The 24,342-nt window shown below is 36.6% G+C and overlaps 1 protein-coding gene across 2 annotated transcripts in view; it reads right to left on the bottom strand.

Moving 5' to 3' along the window:
- The window catches only part of Cdc2rk (cyclin-dependent kinase 10), a 214,981-nt gene that overhangs the window by 94,005 nt on the left and 96,634 nt on the right, over positions 1–24,342 (bottom strand). For both annotated transcript variants that reach the window (XM_067142389.2, XM_067142388.2), the window contains exon 4: positions 8,892–9,066. In XM_067142389.2, the coding sequence (XP_066998490.1) occupies positions 8,892–9,066 (175 nt within the window). The remainder of the gene's footprint in view (positions 1–8,891; positions 9,067–24,342) is intronic.

The raw sequence follows: 24,342 nt of genomic DNA, 5'->3' as shown, positions 1-24,342 counted from the left end.
TACAGAATGCTATAAGCAGTTTCAAGAAAGAGTACATTGAGACAGAAGGTAAGATTACACATAAAGGATGGAATAGCATACCATCTTGTGTACAAAAAACACCAGAAAAACTAACTCAGGGGGAAGCTTGAAACAGTCTTTCATTCAGGCATGCTTTCAGAAGGTAGAAGAAAAAGGCAGGGAACAAAATGCTGTTTTTACTGATAACACAATTACATTCGCAAAATGTGGCATCCCCCTTCATAAAGTAAACAATCCTGCAATGAAGAGTTCCTTGGAAAAATAAACACACAGATCTATCCTGGACAAAAGAAAGTTTAGAAAAAAATAATTAATTACCATTATATGAAGCAAATATAGAAAGAGTTAAAGAGGATGTTGGGAACCGTTCTGTTTGTTTTATTTTGTATGAAACTTCAGATTGTTTTTAAAGAGCTGTTCTGAATATTCTTGTACTATCTTTGGCAGAAAATCCATCAAAATCAATGCTGTATGCAATGTAGAAATTGGAAGTCAACAGCACTACCACCATGCAGAGTTATAATGACTTCTTGTAAACACTGGTCTTTGGAGATTTAGTACGACCAAGTATGGCAAGTTGTTACTGACCAGGCACCACACAATCTCAACATTTTCACAACTGGAACCTATGTATTCTAATTTGCATCACATAACCTGTGTTGCACATGCTTTGCACAGGGTAATGGAAGCAATCAGAGTTGAATAAACTTCATGGCAAGTGACTTCATGCCTGAACTTAGGAAGACGCTGAGAAGTCCGAATTTGGAGACCAAACTGTATGCAGTCCACAAGTTTAAATTTCTTCCAGAGGCCATCACAAGACTGGAGGAAGAGAGTATATCCATAGAGACTCCATGGTGTGTGATAAAAGAAATTCAGGGCAAACTTGAGGAATTTACAAAAGATAAACTCAAGTTAAAGTTTAGCAAAATATGTGCACATTGAGAAACTGGTGACTTGCATGGATTTAGAATTCAGATTCAAAACCAAGTTTTCACCACATATTTCTGTTGATGTTGAGAGGTCATTTTCTTCAAAGATGTTTTACATTCAAAGAGGAAAATCTGACCTTTAAGCATATAAAAATGTTGAATATAAATTTAAATATTTCCTTATGCATTAAATTGAAAAGTGACATAGACAAGTCCCCTTTTATAATTCATGTCCTTTTTTTTCTTTTCCTTCCTTTTGAAAATAATATTCCCTATTTTTGCCCTTTTTTTTATCCCCCAGCTCCCCCTCCAGTTGTCCTTTTTTAATTAAAATTCTTTTGAAGTCCTGTCCTTTATGATAACAATATGCCTTTGCTGGCAGGACCTAGTGTTTACAGTACACTATGTCTTCTGGTATAGCCTAGAGCAACTTTGTTACTTTCATTGACCTGTCTCAGTCTTATCCTTGGCTTTGACAATATGAAAGTGAGTGAGGTATGAGCGATGCCAGTAATACCATTCCTTATGCAGCCAGTCCCTGCTATGAATGGTGAAAATGTTGTTCATAGGGTCGGTTGATGCATGCATTTCAGTGGGCTTGGCAGACTGATATGTAATAGCAACTTCTGACTTGGCGAGGAAAGTAACGGGAAACTAACTCACTCCTTATTTCCTTAGCACGCCACTTCAGTGATGCCTAGGCCATCTATGACAGCTGATGGTGGAGCTGTTGAGCAACCAGTATTTGGGCTGAGGACTCAACAAACATACATACATGATAACAATGCTCCATAGAGCAGGAAGATAGCCCTTACCAAAGTAAAAGACTCTTGGTGAAAAAAGCCGTAGGTCACAAGATTTGGCATCTAGCAGCACCAAGAAGTATTACTTACTGAGTATACAGTTAGGTTTAGCAAATGAAGGAATGTAATGGAATCAAAGCCAAAGAAAGAACAAGAGCCACACAGGAATGACTCCTAGACTTGCTGAAGTACAACGATGGGTTAACCTTGTCAGATTCTGTATTTCGAATATTGTGCACCAAATATGTAACTTAAATTAGCTCAATGTGTATATTTTACTTTCGGTAATTTTATTATTATTATTATTATTATTATTATTATTATTATTATTGTTGTTGTTTACATTTTATGGCCTTCAGTGGACCACTTTAGTCAATTTTATAAAAAGTGTTTTTTTAGTTTTCTGTTAGGCCAGTACTTCATTCTCTCGGATCTTAGCCTTCTTCCTTTGTCTCAAATCATCCGTCTTATTGTCCGTCTACTGATATTTGTTTGTAGTCTGGTTTGTTTGCGAGTTTCTTCATTTTGACTGTTTTGCTTTTAAAAACTTCTATTGTAATTTGTAGTTCCCTCATATCTCCCTTAATTTCTGTAATCCATCCAATGTTGCTCTTAGTGTTCCGTATTTTTTCAATAATTTAAAATAATTTATATTATTATTAATTTCGTAATTGTGGGAGATCACCTATCATACACTTTAGTTTTCATTTGGTATAATTTTTTTAGAGGTTGGTGAGTTATTATATTCTCCTTTTTCTTCCAATTTCATGACCACATAGGATCACTTTAGTCAGTCCATTATCCAAGCCTCAATTGGACTGTTTGGGCCTCGCGGTTCTCCCAGTATATTATCTTGTGTTCCGATATCTGTGTCCTTCCTGGTGTTGAAAATATTTGTGTTGAGAGTTTCTTTCTTGTGAGCATTATGCGGATGACACCATGCTGCGAGAGGCCCTGTTGGAAAGTAATCGTTCAACGTGCCAGAAGATGGGGTCAGCCAAATTAGTGAGTACAAACTGCATGAAGTGGACAACTCAAACTTGAGGACATGGTAGCTTTAATAAACACAAGGTTAGAAGTGGTAGAGCACACCATTAAAAAAAAGGAAAAAGAGACTAAAATGGCAGAAAAAGAGAATAAAAAGAGACAACATTTGGTGTTCACATGTTTCTGCATCGAAAATAGTGATAAATAATAAATATACTCTACCGGGAACACCGCTACGAGAGAAGTCCGAAGTATGTTTGTTGAACTTCGCGCGAGATGGAAGGTAGGCAGCCCGCCGAACGCAGTGACGTACCCAGCGAGTGACGTGGCTGCCGTAAGCCAGCTATCCGCTACCATATATGGTAATGTTCCAGCTCATCCTCAAAAGTACATTTCGAGCTACTTTATCGCTATTTTGACACTGCCATCTTAAAAGCCCTTACAATGGACATCATCTGTTAAGATTTCAAGAAAATCCACCGAGTATTATAGAAGTTATAAGGGTAGATAGTACCCGAGTTCTAGACACTTCCATGCGAACGTGTATAAAAGGAGGCCCACCCGACCTACGAATTCAGTGTCTGTCACTCCGCCGTCTCTGTGACACGGGTGACAGGAGAAGTATTGTGTGTGTCGAGCTTCTAGTCGACAGTCTGCGAAATCCAAGTTCGGTATTTTCTCTAAGTGTTGTATCAGGACTTTATCATATTCTTGAAGTGCCTGAATGGGACTTTATTTTTTGCGAGCATCGTATTGGAACTTTGTCATATTGACACATTGGAACTTGGTTTTTTTTCGTGTGTAGTGATTGGACTTTGATATTTTCTTAAAGTGCCATATAAGAACTTTGTTTTTTTTTCTGAAGCGTCTCATTGGAACTTAGTTATTTTCGCCAAGTGTCGCGATAAGACTTTATTATTTTCTTAAGGTGACGTACTGGAACATTGTCATCGGAACTTTATTTTCTTCGAGTGTCGTGTTGGAACTTTAATATTTTGACACGTTGGAACTTTATTTTCTTCGAGTGTCGTGTTGGGACTTTAACATTTTGGCACATTGGAACTTTGTTATTTCTACACATTGGAACTTTGTTTTTTTTTTGAAGTGCCACATAAGGACTTACTTATTCGACGACGATTGAAAGGACTTTGAATTTTCACGAGTGTTGTGTATCGCATTGAACTTACGTTTCGAACTTATTCGAACTTATATTTTTGAATCAATTTCTGGAACATTGAAACTTTCCGAGCGTGTAGGATGAACTTGTGCCCTACCAACATAAACTTACGTGTAAACGATGTGACTTGTTTTCTCAAGTGCCTCGTTGAATTTACGCTTTGTAAAGACTATGAAACTTAGGGGACATTCAACATTACGTTTAATTATGAAATATGCAATACTTTCCAAGTGCTGCACAGGGACTTATGTTTTGATTCTTAAAGACTGTGACAATTCAGAATACGCATATCGCATTTCCAGAAAGCCTAGAACTTTCCAGTATTTTGAGTGATCCATAATTTATGAAGTCAGACTGTTTCTTTCAAATATTATTTTCTTTAATGGCTATTCACTTCGCCTATTAATGCAACAGGACAGTTTCCGAGTGCTACTTATTCAGTTCATTGCCAATATGTTTTAAATCTTCAGAACTATGCATTTAGGACTGCAGTGACAGTAATCCTCTAGAACATTCTGACTTACAGTGAGCTTGCATTATGAACTTGCATTTCTACCAGTACTTGTTCTTCGAGTGATTATTCCAGAATGTTTTGATTTAATATCTAGAGTGCAGTAACCATAATTAGAAGGTCATATCTGTTCAGACAGTGCCCTGAATGTGTGGAGTGCCGTGCAGGAAATTCAAGTGTGAATTACGTCTCGAATCGAACCCAGGAACGTGTGCCAATCTTCGAGACATTTCAGAACGTCGGGACATTCCAGAACGTCGAGATTTCCAGAACGTCGAGACACTTCCAGAACCTCCAGACATTCCAGAACTCCTCATCCGAGCAGGTGTGGTCCCTGCCCAGTCGATGTCCAGCACCATCCCAGGACTTGGAGGTACCAACCAGCCACGACACTTCCACGCTGCTGTACAAAGGTGATATGAACTTGCTTTTGATGATCAATAAACTCAATTTATCAAAATAATCTCTCAAATTGATAACTATACCTCTCTCTGTACCAGCTCCAATGATAAAGCCACTCCCTAGGTTAAGAATCATGCTCGTTCATTTAATATCAAGCGCCTTAAAGATATGAACACATTTTTACGGGTACAATACATTGGGGAAAATATATAATTGGGAAAGGGAGGAAAGGAAGTACAAAGGAGACTGGACATTTGGAATGAAAATCTGAAGGAGTTTGGAATGGTAATTAGTAAAAAGAAAACTGTAGTCATATACTGTGTAAAAGAGAAGCCAAGTGAACATAGATGGAGAACGGTTAGAGAATGTAGAACAGTTTACATATCTGGATAGTATTATTACTGGAAATAATGAAATCAACCCTGAAATTAATAACAGACTAAGTAAAGGTACAACATTTTATCAAAAATCAGATCAAAAAATTAGATGTATGGATTTTCAGGCGTTTGCTCTATTAACCAGCATTTCGTCTTAGGTCTGACACTAGACTCGTCAGAGTGGGATGTGTCAGACCCTACCCACTGATGCTGGGGTGTATGCAGGTGAAATTTATCAGAAGCCTATTTATGAGGCACAGTCTGATAACTGCATACGGGAGATAAAACTCCACAATGGAATTAATGCCCACCTAGCAATTCCAAATGGAAATTCTAAATTTTTGATCTGATTTTTGCTATGCTCTATTGGTGGAAAAATATCTAATTCCCTCCATGGGAATTTAGAATTTACATTTTATCAAGTCAGAGAGCTTTTATGGGATGACAAAGTACCCAAGAGAACGAAATTAACATTATATAAACAATATTTCATACCAATTGTAACATACGGATTAGAAACGCTGGTAACTAATAAGAGACAAGATAGTAAGATCCAAGCAGTAGAAATGAAATTTTTAAGAACACTGGTTAAAGAGACAGGAAAAGATAGAATTCAAAATATAAAAATCAGAGAATAGCTAAATATAGAACCGTTAGTACAGAACATGCAGAAAGCAAGACTGAGATGGTTTGGACATGTAAAAAAGAATGGGAAAGGAATTAGAAGGGAATTAGAGAAGTTAAGGGAAAGAGACCAGTTGGAAGACTGAGAAGAAGGTGAATGGATCAGATTTGGAAGGACATTAGAGAAGCTGGATTGGATGTGGCGGAAGTAATGGAGCAGGAAAAGTGGAAGGACAGAAAGGAGTGGAGGAGGCTTGTTAACCACACCCAGGTGACTGGAGTAGGACATTGATGATGATGATGATGATGATGATGAAATATATATATATATATATATTTAGTAATCCTCAACCAAAAAAAAATCCAGGCCAGTGGACACCAGAAATAACTGAATATGTAAGTACAAGTATACACACATAAAGACAAATGATAAAGAACAGTAGCTATTTCATTTTATGTTTTAGTACATACTATGAATTCAGATGGTTCAACTTCAATAATGAATATGTATATCAGCCCACGTCGGAACACAACAACTAAGACAACAGTATACAGATACCATCTGAAATCATGCCAGAGGACAATAACATTGAAACATAGAAAGACCTCCAGTTCAAGACTGTTTTAACAATCAACATCTCAACCTTAATTCGATTTGTATTATCCATTTTACAGACAGATACCAGTTGAACCAAAACAGAAAGACCTCCAGCTCAAGACTATTTTAACGATCAACATTTCACAGTTTTTTAACTTTCATCATGATTTTTAAAACTTTTTAACTAACATTTCATTTTGTATGTATTCCATGTTTTAAATTCATTATACATCTCTTACTGATGATGACCCAATGCCAGGTCGAAACATGCCTATTTATGTATGAGGTTTCATCTTAATTGGACGTAAAATATACAGTAGTGATTAGGAGGATTAAAATATTTTTGTACAATTTTGTAAGAAGTTTGATGTTTTAGGCCAAATTTAATTTGTTTCTGTTCATTCATTAAATAAAAAACATGATTATATTACAGCATTTTATTAAATGAAATACTTATGTTCGAGGAACAAAAGTATGATACGTATTTTTTATAAAAAGCCATGTCAAGAAATAAATTTTGTTACATTACTGACAGAAGACAGTAAAACAGGGAAATACAATTATTATTCCAATGTGACAGAGACAAAGCAGCCTCAAAGCTGCCAATTCCTTACATTGTTTTTAGCCTGCTACATTGGTTCACTTTAAAGTTTTATCTGAATAATTACCAATTCTTCCTTCAAAAGCTGGTCCCTGTCTCTATCTGCACAATCTTCCATTCGTCAACAAACACATCCTCTTTTCTATGGAGAGGTAGTTCTCTGGCGACTGAAATTATATCTTGATAGCTTTGTCGGTTTTTTACAAGAGAGGGGTTTAAACATCTCAGTGGGTTAATCAAATCACAATCCTTCATTGCGTTTTCAATCATATATTTGCACCTGAAAACCCTCCTGTCATTTTTCTATTTTTGACAAGAATTTAAGAAAAAATTATATTATCCTTCCCACAGTTCAAGCAATCTTTCAGCAGTGGGACGATCTTCAAACTGTATTGTAAGTTTAATAACATGCACAGAAGAACTACAGCTTGACTCAGTATCTTCACTTTGGATTGTGTCAGAAGAATCACCAGGATTTGTTGCAACTAAAGCGATCTGCAGTGCTCTTTAGCACTGTTCATAAAATTCAGAAGTTATTTTTCCAGACAATGTGAAAGTACATTTTAAATTTTCTTTGAAGAAACAATATCTTTCACAGGCACACATTTTTTTAATCAAGTAACACATTTAGATCAAAGTTACCAACAGAAATACACTTGCAAATACGTCGAGCCAGTTGCCCTTAACAGATCTTGTACTTGAGGGTATAAGATATGAATTAAAGGTTCATCTCATTGGAATATTTTGGTGAAGCATGTAAAAAGTTCTGGAGAAAATATAGTGAAGTACAATTGTGCTTTGGTTGCTGAAAGACCTAAAAGTTTGGTCATCTTTTTCTACAAAGTAAACTGTGATTCTTTACTATTGGCAAGAATTTATCCTTCCCACAGTTCAAGCAATCTCTCAGCAGTGGGATGATCTTCAAACTGTATTATAGAGTTTAATAACATGCACAGAAGAACTACAGCTTGACTCAGTATCTTCACTTTGGATTGTATCAGAAGAATCACCAGGATTTGCTGCAACTAAAATGATCTGCTTATACCCTATGCAATCAGAGGTAAATTTTGTATGTTAAGGATAGTGTGAGTGCTGGAGAGGAGCATGTCACTCCTCGTTTTGAGAATTTTTTTTACACAAACACATAGTTTGCAAAGTTTTACTGTGTCTTGATGTCCTTGTTGACAACAAATGACCATTCCTGTCATTTTTAAGCAGCCAACTGGTTCTAAAATTGCACTTTCCTATTATTAACACTTCTGTTCACAGATGAACAGCCAACCATTCCAATATAAATTCTGAGGGGAATGGAAAAATAATAGAAAATGACAAAAAGTATATTACAGAAAAACGCTGTTTTAAACCGTTCTACTGAAAAATGTAATTCAAGGTTAGTTTCGTCGGAGTATCACGAAGAGTACACAGAACAATTTCTGTGTTCATCACACAGATATTTTTAACATAAGAAACTTCAGAAGAAAGTTAGATATTGATCAGCCTTAAATATAAGACAAAGAGCATACCTTTATTCTATTTGGAAAATAACACCTTACACAATTCTTCTACTCATACTCCACACTTTTAAATTCTTCACCTACCAATGGCAAGAAAGCTATAGAAAAGACTTATTCTGAAAGAGACTATGAGAGACTAACCCCCAAAAGAGAGACTGAGAGATACAAAAGAGGCCAATTCCTAGGTCTGTAAACATAGCCAAAAGTAAAACACGGTTCCTCTCTAGTAGGACCTAGTCATTTACAACAATATCATAAATATGATTATAATCAACATTATTCAAATAGAGGATCATCGCAGGACAGATGACACAAAGCAATAAGAGTGTACAGAAATGTTATACCTTTCCAAACTGCGCCCAACCACCACTTCTTTAAGATGAACAATGTTTTCATGGCGGCAGCTCAGAAGTACAGAGATTTCACGCAGTCCACTCACAGGTAGCCCGTCCTTCTCATGCTCCATTCGTACTTTTTTTAATGCCACAACTTTGTCTGTCTTTGTGTCACGAGCTCGATCTTATATTCAAACAGAAAACAAAAAAGTGGTCATAAAACTTCATGAAGTGGCTAATATCTCAATAAAATAAAAAATTATATGGAATAAGACTGTATAACAATCTACACTAGCATCAAAAGGTTTAAGGTCACCTCTGAAATTTTCTATTTATTCTTGAAAGTGATTTCCTGTTGCAGGTAGGTATTTGTTTACTGTGATCTATTACACACGTATATATGATATTTAATAATTATTTAGATATATCTGAAGAGTGATGCTTGCAATATAATCTTCAGCCTGTGTGCACCAAACATCAGCCTGGAATCTGTTACCATAGCATATAGAAGAGAAATTATATTCATTTCACCTGTTTCAGTTGTTCTGCCACAGAACAGTGCTAGCTGTGCGACACAATCACAGTATTGCGCTCTGGAATGTTAAAGGCTATGAAAAAGAAGTTATGTTTCATTCCAAGATGTTAAAATTCAGTTCTAGACACAGAGAAAAGTAAAAATACGGCCCACGTGGATCAGAGACGGGCCAACAAACACAAGCATTTCATACACAATGGGAAACCATTTTTTGTAAAACGATGACCTAGAGTTTTAATGGGCTTAACAGCTTTTTTTAATGTTTAAATTACCTTTCAAGACCAAACCTACCAAAAGTGTTGTGGAAAATTTCCGAGGTATTCACTTCACTATAAAAACTTCTATTCCAGTTCCACTTTTACGCCTACTGTGTAGATAACATTATTGTACACACACTGCATTACTGTGGGATTCATTCTTGGTACTCACCTACACCAGAAGCTAATCGTTAAATTTTATCTTGTTCCTCATCCTCGTGGTCCATGACAACCACCTCAGTCATGTACGTTCCATCTCTTTGCTGTTAATCACAAATTTATTAGCCTTAATAATGTGCTTGTCATGAAAATGAACATCACACACAGAACTTCACAGTGAGATTTCTGTCCTTCCAGGCAATAGCAACTGTTAGCGTTTCCATGAATCTTCTTCAAGTTTTATATTTTTTCACCACCTGTGTTAATCGCTCTAAACTTTTCCTTCCTTCTCAGTTTTAATACATTACATTACCCTTAATCAAAATTCAAATTTGTACCTGTGATTGAGGATTTGTTTTTCCTTCACTATAATCATCCGTTTAAAGTTGCTTTTGATGCTATGTCCTTGTTCGCGACTCTCACTTTTCTACCAAACCTGCTTGCTTGGCAAGTTTGTCTTGGTCATGTTAATATTTCTCATTGATTAAGTCACAAGGTTTCATCAACACAACTTCATTTACTACTGGTTCGCAATGATGTAATGTATTCTTCTGCAATTTTGCTTTTCTTATCGGCTGTATTATTTAAAATTATCCAAATTATTTTGTTATGATTAATTATTTATTTTTTACCCAGATTTTCTTTTAAGGCATATATCTTATGGTTTTGAATTGTGCATATTCCTTTTTTTACTGCTGATAAGTAATTTTAGTCTTTAGTCTATTTCTAATTCCACATTTTTGTTCGTACTTCAGCTTCCTTGTTTAAAAAGGGGGGCTCTCTTCTTGGCTTACGTTGTCTCTTGCTCTACAGTATAACCACACAATGGTACTTAGCCCAGTGACCTGTTATCTACTTGATACACATCGAGCGTCGGCACACTGCGCTTCGCTAGAAGCATCTTATATTCTCTACAACAGTGTGCTGCCTACTTGATGCACACCAAGCTATTGCACTCTCCGTTACGAAAGATGCCTTGTGTTTTCACTCATCGATGATGGTCAAGGACATTTCTCCGCATCAGCTCCTCACTACTGAGGATTTCTGGAATTATCAAGTTCCAGAATGAACTTCCTCTTCAGGATTGGAAGCCCATCGTTTTAAGCAGCTACAAATTGGTTTGATACTGTAACAGTTCAAATCCCGTTACAAGCATTCATCTGTATTTTTATTTTATTTTTGTTATTATTATTATTCTTATTTGTATTTTTTTTTTTTTTTTTTTTTTTTTTTTTGCTATTTGCTTTCGCACTGACACAGATAGGTCTTATGGTGACGATAGGATAGGAAAGGCTTAGGAATTGGAAGGAAGCGGCTATGGCCTTAATTTAGGTACAGCCCCAGCATTTGCCTGGTGTGAAAATGGGAAACCACCGGGCGAGTTGGCTGTGCGCGTAGAGGCGCGCGGCTGTGAGCTTGCATCCGGGAGATAGTAGGTTCGAATCCCACTATCGGCAGCCCTGAAGATGGTTTTCCGTGGTTTCCCATTTTCACACCAGGCAAATGCTGGGGCTGTACCTTAATTACGGCCACGGCCGCTTCCTTCCAACTCCTAGGCCTTTCCTATCCCATCGTCGCCATAAGACCTATCTGTGTCGGTGCAACGTAAAGCCCCTAGCAAAAAAAAAAAAAAAAAAAAAAAAAAAGGGAAACCATGGAAAACCATTTTTCAGGACTGCCGACAGTGGGATTCAAATCCACTATCTCCCGGATGCAGCCTCATAGCATTATTATTATTATTGTTATTATTGTGCCATTTCACTGTTAGAAGAAATTCCGTCCGTAAGAAGGACAAAGATGGAGTCCAGGTCTCCGAGAATAATTAACGTCAAAATGTCTAATGATACCGCGAGCGAAAGCAAAAGTATTCACCTCAGGCGCTAGAGAAAAGAATTTAGATCCAGAAGGCAGTGAAAAAGAATGAATGTGAAGATTGTTACTAACAATTATTGAGGGAAAAAATAAGAAAACGAGATTGAATTGCTACTTCTGAATCTGAGTTGAAGACGGAAAGCAATTACGTCAGAGTTTAAAGAAGGTATCGACAAGAGATAATTTCAGCGGAAACAAAGAACAGATTTATTGGAAGCTGAGTCGCAAATCAAGCAGAAGATTATTAATTTCGTTCCGCGAACTTTAAGATACGTGGAAAGTCGAGCATAAACTACGACAAGCTTACGTCACGGCAGTCTCTGCCGACGTATTACTCGATATCACCCAAGTTAAAGAAATACAGAAGTGGGAATCCTATAATAACTCCTGGACAGATAAAAGAGAAAATCCGCTCATTTCAAATCATAGAATTATACTACCCCAAGAAGATTATTATTTGTCAAGTAGATCAACTCTTTCAAAAGAAACAATCTTTCGCGTTAGACAGATTATCACAGCTGTTCATGATGGCAATGCTAACTGATTCTGTTTGCTATTCTATTCCAACTAGTCCAGAGGTGAGCAAGATGTTCTAAGAAGATGATAGGCCAGACTGCCCAAATGGGTGCCGTCGGATGACGTTGCCTGCCGAGAGATGACTAAGCCCAGAGGAGAATTATGCCAGTATTTCCCATTCACCTAGGGAAGTAAAAGGAGGCGTATACGTATGTCCTGTCAGCTGGACATATACCGACGACTGGAGCTGCTGAATTCAGATAAGTCTTACTTTTAAATTAGTGTAGTAATGTTTATATTCATATGTAAGTGTAATATGATTTGTTAATTTGTTCCGTGCAAAATAATGAAGCGACGAAAGTGGTGTATTGAATTAGAGCAAAGGTGGATAGGTAATCTTCGTATATGAATGACAAATCCATAGATAGGTAGTCAATCAGTGATGAAAGCCTACGTTCGAGATATGATCCATGTAGTGTGAAATACTGAGTTTGTTAAGGTGACAGTGAATTGTATACTAGGTCAAAGAGAGATTTAGGTATGCGTGTACGTTGGTTATGACCAAAGAATGTCAAGTTAGGAACCAGCAGTAGGATGTGCTTGCTAAATAGACAGATGTGTTTACAATAATTTAAGGTTATGACGGAATTAAGGTCATAATGTTGTGAAATATGTCCATGAACCGTGATTAAATAATAAAGGCCACGATTAAATGAAGTGGACACGTATTTAGTAAAGGAGACGGAATATATGTTTGGAAGTATAATAACGATTATTTTAAGAGAAGTTGATATGAGATTGATAATTTAGAATGGTGGTAGTTATTGATTCTTCGCGAATATGAGCACGGTGATGTAGTAGTGGACTTAATGGTTTCAAGTTGAGTTTTTACTAAGTGGAAATGAATATGTAGCATTTATATGTACTATTTCTCTTACGAGCAAGCATTAGAAAGTTCAAGTAGGATTGGAGTGACACCTGTTGGTTAGCGTACATACTTGGTAGTGTCAACGAAGTCTCAGTTAGGAGGATGAACTAAACACATGCACTGTGTCACAGATGTTTTCTAATTCTGATCTATTCTCAGGCGAAAGGGAATGTAGTAACTTCTTAGGCAACATCCTATCACTGATGACTGACTGAAAATGTATGAATTGTATTTTATGGTCGAGTCTTCGCACAATGCAGACCACATTAGCTAGTATATTTCAGATGAAACTAGTAGAGTAGTCGTTAGAATATATAATGTCGGACGTATGTTCAATTTAAAATGATGAGAAGATTCAGATCTTAGAATGGTATGTGGAACTTACTGGTACTTATTGAACCATTTATAAAAATTACATTGATTTAAAAGAGGACTTATCAATATTCACGCAGAAGAAGAAGAGAAATAAGAAGTATGAATATTCAGAATTGTAAACCAGTTATTTGTAGAAATATTAGGGAACTATCCTCCCAAGTTGATATTTATAGGTACCTATTGGTATGTTGTGAGAGATAGGAATAATTATAGGTCAGCAGATTAATATGAGCTCCAAGTAAGAGCCAGTAATTAACACAAAGACTTCATAGGCAACAGAGGAGAATTCCAATTCATGAGATATGGTTTCAGGCCTAAAATGCGTCCTGAATATCTTGAAACCGCCCTCAGTCTACACTTTAGCTTGTAAGGTATCATATTGTAAATATTTTTCTTTGCTAGGGTGCACCCAAATAAGTTTAATTACCCCAATATGTTTTAATTACCCATACAAGTTTTAATTACTTAAATATATTCTAAACTATTTCACAAGTTTTAATTACCCAAACATATTTAACTTAATTGCTTCACTCTATTAATTTTCCACTTTATTTCGATTTAATCATTTCTTTAAAAGTCTAAGATGGTGAGTTCGACATCTTTGGACTTATGATTTTTAATTTGTTAATTACGAGCTGAATTATAGTGAGGTTCAGTTAAATAATTGATTATACGGACTTCAATAATTTGCCATATATTACATTCTGTCCTTGATTTTTGGATCAGTCAAGATTTAAGCACTTAGTGCAATAGATTTCAACAGATTCATTAAAAAAAATGACTAACTCAAGTAGCATTTCTTATATAATGCATAGTGGGTGCCGGACGTGTCAATTACCAGCAGATTCAAGATGAACGTCACTTGCATGTATTTTACCCGATACTGGCATTTCTTCGATTTCTCCTTACACCAGAAATGTGGATGTGTTAATGGAAAAGTTGATATGGAGAGAGGCTAAAAGAGGAAATAGAATGATTAATTATGCATTTGGGTAGAAGAAATAGGTAGATTTAAGAAATTAAGGCCATGCTCTCTAGAGATGGACGAAATAATCAGATGATCCTGCAGTTTCCTCTATTAGAAATTCTTTAGGGAGGATAGCATAATGTCGACCTTTGGATTGAAACAAGTATATAATAAATAAGTTATGTAAAAATTTAAACAGTTCTTTCAATGTGTTTCGTAGCATAGAGACTTAGATTTAAGTGGATGAATGCTGCGACATCTTGGTAGCGTAAGAAGTTCAATAAGTAACGTATGAGAGTTGTTTCTATGTGTAATTTAAGATTTCTTAGGCTCCGTATGGTATGTCTTTCTCATATTCGGAACTCATAGCCCAAATGATAGATTATGTTAGTCAAAAAGGATCGTAATTAAGCTAGCCTGGATCTTATGCATCCTCTCAGGGAGCCGGGATGGCGCATTATTATTATTATTATTATTATTATTATTATTATTATTATTATTATAACTGTTATTATTGTTTGATTCAATTCTATAATCTGATTTTGCTATATATTAATTAATTATTGCTTGTTTCATTGTATCTAATTTATTGTGTACAAGTAGGTGTGTGTATGTTAGCATCAAAATTATGTACATTGATACTTACTGCCTAATATCAGATATGGATATATTTTGTGAAATAACTTTAAAACATTGCAACATGCGGTGTAATACTGTTACAGTAACTGTCGAGTCATTGCTGTCATTGTATGTTTTTAGCAATGAGAGAATATGTAACATTTGGAGTTCCCAGTTTGCCTGATGCTATTACAACACAATATGTAACATTTGTAGCTGGGTGGGAGTTACATCATATACTCTTTTAGAAATGAGATGTGTGTAACAACTTATGTTTATATAAAGGGCTGTATCCTATAGTGGAAATTCAGTTGGTTGGAAGGAGTTGAATGGAGAGACTTGCCATGAAGTCAATTGGAGTCAATTGGAGTCAATTGGAAGGAGACGGATGACGAACAGTGATATGGATAAGTAATCGTCAGTGACCAAATGGATTATACAACCTGTGACAATAAAGTTTGGTGAACGAAGCTTATAAATCTCATATTTTGTCCCGTATTGGCTCAACACAACTAAGGTTAAGTTATAAGGAAATTCCCACCTTCCAATACTTGTCAATTTCTTATAACTTAATTTCTTCTTGTTTCAGACACATTTTAACAGTCTAACTCCAAAACTCAACTTCAACGGTTGTTTTCAAGAGTTCCCCCGACAACCATATTCTAAGAAAATCTTTTATATTACTAATTTTATCTTCAAGATCATCAAGTATACACGTCTCCAGCATAAAGAAGACCCCTTATGCCGATTTTACTTCGTTACTTGGACATAGACTTCTTGGAAATTTTAACCCAAAATGAATGAACATTTTATTTCATCACCATAATCATTACGTGTTTTAACCCCTTCGGTGGGCGAAGCGGCGAGATCCGCGGCTACAAGTCGCTTGTTCGGTGGGGAACGCTGATATATCTGCCGATTCAAATTATATTTTTCCTCAGTTGCCTGCCTGCAGAGGTTTATTTCCTTTTTAGCCACGTATTCTGGATGAGTCTGCCCTCTGATGTGAATGTTTTCAATTATGTTATCCCAATACAAATGTGTCATCCACGAGTTGCAACATAAAGAACGCAGCTGAGTCCGGGCAAGAACAACCTAAGTGCCTAATAGCTCCGCGCTGAAGCATTAGCTCATTGCCTAATCGTCCCTTGGATGTAATAATATTGCTGTAGAAGGAATTTCTAGAGATTATGACATGAAACAGACTTCTCTGATGACATTTTAGAACTGTGACCTGATTTATTATCCTCAGTCTTGAGTTCATCCTTCACGACTGGAGTGTGTGTTCATCGCAAGTTACACAGCATTTTATTATCGTATGCATACGTAATACAGTGCTATTTCATGATTTCCAGCCAAACTGCTGAGACCAGGGTTCTATTCGATCCTTTTTCTTACATTTTTTCCGCTAAAGTATCTATAACAAATTACCGGCCCCCGCTGTTAGAGGAAGGCGATTTACGGGTCATGATAAACAAAATGTTGGAATTTAGTGGGGAGAATTGTGATATTATGAAGTAAGTTCTGCCGAAGGGGAATTCGAAAGTAACAGGAATTTACCTGGAAAAAGTACTGCAAGCTCGAATATACAGGATTTGGGCGTAGCTGATGCGAATGTTCAGCAGTCGCAAAAGAGATAACACGTGTTCGATTCCAGTTCAAGTAGCGATCATGACAGTGACAGTTGTGACGATAATACTGATTACAATCCAACCATTGCAAGTTCTTCGTCAACTTATATTGAAAATGGACAAAGAAATTCTCGCTTTGATCCAAATTTCCATCGTGAAGTAAAAAGAGTGTTTTTAGGGAAAACAAAACTGAGCGAAATATTGTAATTCCTTTCTTATGACGAGATATGCCAGAACATAGCTGAACAGACAAAAGATGCCGAGCAGGAAATCGCACATAAATCCCAGTTTAGTAAGACAAAAGGAAGGAATCGAGATCAAGACCATGTCCGGACAAATAAGGACGAAATAAAGCTTCTTATGGCCATACTGTTGCCACAGGGGATTGTAGAGAAACCTAAATTAGGACACTATTTCTCTCAATCGCTTGTTCACTACGCCTATTTTCTATGAACTGATGACACACAAGAGACTTTTCTCTCGCCAGTTTGAGTGGCCTGGCCAGCCTCCTGACCTCAACTTGGCAGGTTCGATTCTGGCTCAGATCGGTGGTATTTGAAGGTGCTCAAATACGTCGGCCTCTTGTCAGTAGATTTCCTGGCATGCAAAAGAACTCTTGCGGGACTAAATTCCGGCACCTCAGTGTCTCCGAAAACCGTAAAAGTAGTTAGTGGGACGTGAAGCCAATAACATTATTATTATTATTATTATTATTATTATTATTATTATTATTATTATTATTATTATTATTATTAGATTTTCCTACACAGCTTTTTACATATCTCTGACAATGAGGTGAATAATGCACAACTTCCTCCCAAAGTATACGAGATAAATTCAGCATTTGACCACCTGTTAGCAACATTTTCGGAAGCTTATATCCCTGGTGGCAAAATGTCAATTGATGACAACCTCTTGCTATGGAAAGGGTGGCTAGGGTGGAAAGTTTACATAACAAGAAAACGATCGCGTTTCGGAATGGAATTATATAAATTATGCGAAAGTGAGACAGGTTATATAACATGACCTGCTTCCGCTTGTATCATAATGAACAGCTGTAAAAGACATAACACTGTGAAGACTGTAAATACTGTAAATATTACTGTATTGTAGTGTAATATAGTCTGTTTATGTCACTTATGAATTGTAGGGAGGCGATATAAACTTGATCCCTCGAAAGTGCTAACCAACATAACAGAAAAATTCGTAAGTATTATAAATTATTCCATTGTACATCTTTTAAGTACATGTAAACTTTGTAAATCTACAATTTACATATGCAGAAACATTTATTTACAGGCAGAGATTGATAGTAAACTGCCTAAAATATTCAGGTGAAAGTTACTGTATAAACAAAAACCAGAGTTTTGCTGTTAGGAAGAAGCAACCTCGATCTCACAGTGTGAAAGCACTTAGTATGTTTTTGCACACAGTATTGAAAAATTAAAATAATCGAATTTTTCAACAATGAAATACATTATATTCGAATAAATATTTCTCATTTGACCCTTCAATAGTTCATTTTAGTCTAAGATTGTTTTTAATCAAGTAATTAAATATTTTCTTCAATCAGGGAAATCGCTCCCCACCTGGGAGTGAGCTAGTGTGAACCGAGCTCCCCGCTTAAGGGGTTAATTGTCTTGCCACTTTTGTTTATTCTTTTAGCTGAAGATATTCCATAATCGGAACGAAATATGTTCTATCTATTTAGTATACACCTAGAGATTAAGCTAGCTTATGTCATGTAAGCAATAAACTGTTATAAGAAACTGACAAGTATTGAAAGGTGGGAATCTCCTTACAACTTAACCTTAGAATGAAGTCAGAATGGTCGATCTGGCAACACTGGCGACACAAAATGCTGCACCTGCATAGCAGCAGGTTTTGACCACCTGCTCGCAACGTTGTTCAGTTGAGCATCGTGTGTGTGCTGTGTAAGACCTGTTTGACACAGTGCGCGTTTAGTGCATTGGTTCTGAACTGCAAACAGGAACATGAACGACCAAAAGATTAATGTACAGTTTTCTTTTAAGCTTGGCAAGACACCAAAAGAAACGCATGCGATGCTGGTACATGTTTATGACGATCAAGCACTGTCTTGAAGTGTGTGTATGAGTGGTTCGCTTGTTTTTGAGGAGGCCTGGAAAGTGTTTCTGACAAACCCCGTAGCGGAAGACCGCCGTCAGTGACGAAAACATTGAGAAGATGAGGACATTAATCACGAATGATCGGCGATTAACTGTGCGCATGATAGCGGATGAACTGCAGATTAACCGTGAATCCATGCGACAAATCGTTACCCAGAAGTTAGGGAAGAGGAAAACGTCTTGTGCCACATCACTTGACTGAGGATCAGAAGCAGGCACGTTTAGAGGCTTCACAGGATTTTGTCGAAATGGCGGATGCAACATCAAATTTCTTTAACTCTATTGTCACTGAGGATGAAACCTGGTGTCTCAGGTGTCATAAAATGAAACGGCAAAGCATGGAATGGCGTTCTCCAGGATCCCCCCTCATTGGACAAAGGTTAGAGCCAAAAAGTCACACATCAAACTTGCTTTGAAAGGAAAGAGATTTTACGATATTCCTGACATCCAACAAAACGTGATGTAGCTTTTGAACACCATCCCAAAGGAAGCCTTCTTGCAAAGTTTCCAGGACATGTATCGCCGATCTCAGCAGTGCATAGTTATGAGAGGCGACAATTTCGAAGGACGGTAAGGTCACTGTCGTGCATTGTTCATTTATGTTGATAGTACAGGACTATTCATCGAACGTTATTGTCACAGGTTGTATGTTCGGAGTATGTTTCGTTTATCTGTTCGGTAGAGTTCTTGTGTCAGTTCGAATATTGAGTCGTCGTAATGCAAACAGTTATCAGTGAATTAATTGTAAAGTTGATTCTGAAGTGTGAATATAATTTCAAGTCATGTTCGTTTGTGAAACTAAAAGGATACATACCGAGCTCGATAGCTGCAGTCGCTTAAGTATGGCCAGTATCCAGTATTCGGTAGATCGTGGGTTCGAACCCCACTCTCGGCAGCCCTGAAGATGGTTTTCCGAGGTTTCCTATTTCCACACCAGGCAAATGCTGGGGCTGTACCTTAATTAAGGCCACGGCCACTTCCTTCCCACTCGTAGCCCCTTCCTCCCTCATCGTCGCCATAAGAACTATCCGTGTCGGTGCGACGTAAAGCAAGTAACAAAAAAAAAAAAAAAAAGATACATCACCAAATTAGGTTTGCGATACCTACAGCTCATACCAACTCGAAGGAATACGTTGTAATAACATTCAAAGTGTTGAAGGTACTGTTACATGAACCAGTGAGGGATAAATTTCTTGTACAACTTTTAAATGTCCGGAGGATTTCAAATTTAATGCCTAGAGTTTCTTTCAGTTGTAATTTCAGAATTTCATATCATATCTATATTATCACAACAAGTCATGCCATTTCAATTATCAATTTAAAGAATATATTTTGTTTAGTATCAAATACAATTTATTGTTTTATTTCAATGGTATAATTAGATAACCTAAAATTTTAATGGGGAAACCATACTTCAATGTCCTTTTTCCAGAACCTATATGTTATGTTGTCAAAGTAAGCTTATTACCTCACACCCTAGAGATATTCAAGACTTTCATTCTATTATCATTACATTTATATGTAGCTGGTGCCCATCAATAATTGTATGTGTAAGTACTAAGTGTGAATACACAGTCCGATGATTGAATATTTTATTTCATTAATATTTTAATTCAGTTTCATATTTTAAATCAGTGAATTGACCAATAATACAAAATACCTTCATTTACTTTGAGGAATTCTAAGTGGAAATTATTTCCTTCAATCTGAAGTTTTAAAGGACTTTATAAAGGTTGCATTACAACAATTTATTGTGGCACTTTGCCATTTCCTTGTTGTAATTGTAAATATTAATATGATAGAGGATGAGACTGTTTATTGAGTACTCATCACTTGTAAGTTTTCAATAATTTATTGTGGTATTTTGCCATTTTCTCTTGTATTTGTAAATATTTAATGAATATGATAGAGGATGAGACTATTTATTGAGTAGGCTACTCATCACTTGTAACTTTTCAATCATTTATTGAAGCACTTTGCCATTTCCTTGTTGCATTTGTAAATATTAATATGATTGAGGATGAGATTATTTATTGAGTGCTCACCATTTGTAACTTTTACAACTAGTGTTGCCTCTTTTAGTCAATGTTTTTCATTGCCAACATGACTTTAAATTTACCTTTCACTTTTTCAACTTAGTGTTACTTTTTGTGTCAAACTTCACATTGCTGGTAATTTTCATTAGCCAATTTTGGCATTGCAACTCAGTGTTGCCTTCTAAATGTCAGACTTCGGTCTTATAATCATTCAATGTCTAACCGCAGGTAAGTGGCCTTTAGCTCCAGACCGAGTAAATTTTTCAATTTCAGTTTCTTCTTGTTAGTTAATGTATTTTTCAAATTATTTAATACATTGTAAATCTTTGTTACATCTGTGGTTCTCAACTTTCCCTAAGTGCCTTCATTTGATATCCACTACTACTTTCTTTTCTCATGGATCTTCCATGCCTTACTCCAGGGGATATTTTGGTTAAATCTATCCAAAACCCCTTCATTTGATGCCAAAACCTGGGAACCACAGATACACCTTTAGATATCAAACTAATTGAAATAACTGTTCTAGCATTCTTTTCGTAACTATGAGTCACTTCCCACTCTTAATCTGGGATACTGGTCTAATGCAGTCTGTAGCCGCTCCAGATGTTCCTGCCCTTAAGACGCCGCTGGATAATAAGTTGATACGTGCTCGTGCTGCATATAAAGGCCAGCTAGATCTCTTTTGTAAATACTTATCTACCTGGACAGAAGAATCCAGTAAAATTAATAACCCAATGAAAACGCTGAAAAATTATGAGGCTGTATATAGTCATTATAACAAAACTCAGACCAACATTAAAATCCAATATCCCGATCAGGCTAGTGATAGGGAAGAGGCAGATAACTTATATTTTGAAGGGCATGCTCAAACCGTGCAAATAATTAGGAGACTTCATCAGGCACAAAAACTGGAAGAAATTGCCAATTCTACTGATAATCAATATCCTTGCGCATGTTTCTAACCTTACTTTACACTTGTTTCTATTTCCTTGGATCTTTACACTTCTACAACGCTAATCGCGTCTTTTAACCTTCTACTCTATTCTACAACATTCCAGTCTCTTTCCCCTCTCGCTCCTACCATTACATCTGTCTACCTCACCCTTTTTTGACTATAAATTCCCTGCCATCTCTTCACACTTGGTCAGTGTGCAACGGATTAGTTTGAGGCTGGAACCTACTTTGATTTCGTCTCCAGGATGGCACTATTTCATTTCATGACAGCCGAAGTGTCTTCAATGACTCAGGTAGAGGGAGAGACTCTTGAATTTTCTGGGTAAGGTGGTTCCTCCCAGTTCTGTTTTTATAAAGTTTTACTTTGAGATTGACATTTTTTTTCTGAAGTAGTAGATGACCCTGGGGACCTAATCCATGATGGACTTTAAATTTTTCAGCCCCCTCTCCTTGTCATTATACCCCACCCCCCTTTTCTTTTCCTACTTTGGATTCGTGGTTTGGACTTTGCCTGTCGTGCCCATGTGGTGAACGTAGTGCCTCTTTCTTTACCATGGAATATTTGGAAAACTAGTCTATTTTGTGCTCAAGTTGGCTAGACTGAAATTTTGTGCCATGGCTACTCTAAACAGTATACTTTTCTCCATTTGAACACCTCTCTTTTTTTTTTAATGTTCAGATCTTAGATTTCTTCTAACTGTGTATTCTGCATATTCTGTGAGTATTTAAATTTATTACCTTTCTAAATTTGAAGACGGAAAAGTTACCCCCTGAGTACCTATTGGTGTTTCGTGCTTGAGGTACCTACCATTGTAATTCTAGTCTTGTAACCTTTGCTACTGAAATTAATTTATTATATTCCTATCTAAACTCTATTTTGTATTTTATTTTACAAAGATATATATATATATATATATATATATATGCTAATTTACCATCTCAAAATCTGAAACTCTTTCATCCATCTCAACCTGCACTTGACCCTTCATCTTCTGGTAGTACTTCTTTAAACCATTCACTTAATTTTCATATTATTAAACAGTCACTTATCCAAGTACCCCAACTTATTGCTACAGATCCCCTGTCATTAATTCATTTGTTATTTCATATTAGGTTTTTAAAAACAGAATTGGCCCCTTTCCAGCAACTTATGAGTCTTCTCTATCTAAAAAAACACTCTCCCATTTAAGTAGCACTTGGTTAGAAAATTAAAGGTAGATTATTAAAATCAATCAAAGGCATTTATGTTGACAATTGGGCTTCAGTGAGAATTGATGGTAGAATGAGTTCTTGGTTCAGGGTACTTACAGGAGTTAGACAAGGCTGTAATCTTTCACCTTTGCTGTTTGTAGTTTACATGGATCATCTGCTGAAAGGTATAAAATGGCAGGGAGGGATTCAGTTAGGTGGAAATGTAGTAAGCAGTTTGGCCTATGCTGACGACTTGGTCTTAATGGCAGACTGTGCCGAAAGCCTACAGTCTATCTTGGAACTTGAAAATAGGTGCAATGAGTATGGTATGAAAATTAGCCTCTCGAAGACTAAATTGATGTCAGTAGGTAAGAAATTCAACAGATTGAATGTCAGATTGGTGATACAAAGCTAGAACAGGTCGATAATTTCAAGTATTTAGATTGTGTGTTCTCCCAGGATGGTAATATAGTAAGTGAGATTGAATCAAGGTGTCATAAAGCTAATGCAGTAAGCTCGCAGTTGCGATCAGCAGTATTCTGTAAGAAGGAAATCAGCTCCCAGACGAAACTATCTTTACATCGGTCTGTTTTCAGACCAACTTTGCTTTACGGGAGCGAAAGCTGGGTGGACTCAGGATATCTTATTCATAAGTTAGAAGTAACAGACATGAAAGTAGCAAGAATGATTGCTGGTACAAACAGGTAGGAACAATGGCAGGAGGGTACTCGGAATGAGGAGATAAAGGCTAATTTAGGAATGAACTCGATGGATGAAGCTGTACGCATAAACCGGCTTCGGTGGTGGGGTCATGTGAGGCGAATGGAGGAGGATAGGTTACCTAGGAGAATAATGGACTCTGTTATGGAGGGTAAGAGAAGTAGAGGGAGACCAAGACGACGATGGTTAGACTCGGTTTCTAACGATTTGAAGATAAGAGGTATAGAACTAAATGAGGCCACAACATTAATTGCAAATCGAGGATTGTGGCGACGTTTAGTAAATTCTCAGAGGCTTGCAGACTGAACGCTGAAAGGCATAACAGTCTATAATGATAATGTATGTATGTTGGTTAGAACAAGTTAATGAGGTAACGTTTTGAAGCCCTCTCCATTTATATTTTAGACCTGGCAAATTCGCCATAGAAATCTGTCCCCCTTAGATTTATTTCCTACTTGCCTTCACCTAATTATTTTCTATGTGACTGGGTGTCACATTTTTCATTTTAAAATATTTGTCTTGAGCATTACGCTCTTATGTTTTAAAATACTTCA

This window comes from Anabrus simplex, chromosome 1 (genome assembly GCF_040414725.1).
Source record: "Anabrus simplex isolate iqAnaSimp1 chromosome 1, ASM4041472v1, whole genome shotgun sequence".
NCBI lineage: Eukaryota > Metazoa > Arthropoda > Insecta > Orthoptera > Tettigoniidae > Anabrus > Anabrus simplex.
Note: the sequence above shows the minus strand (reverse complement) of the source record. Positions and strands in the feature narration are given on the sequence as shown.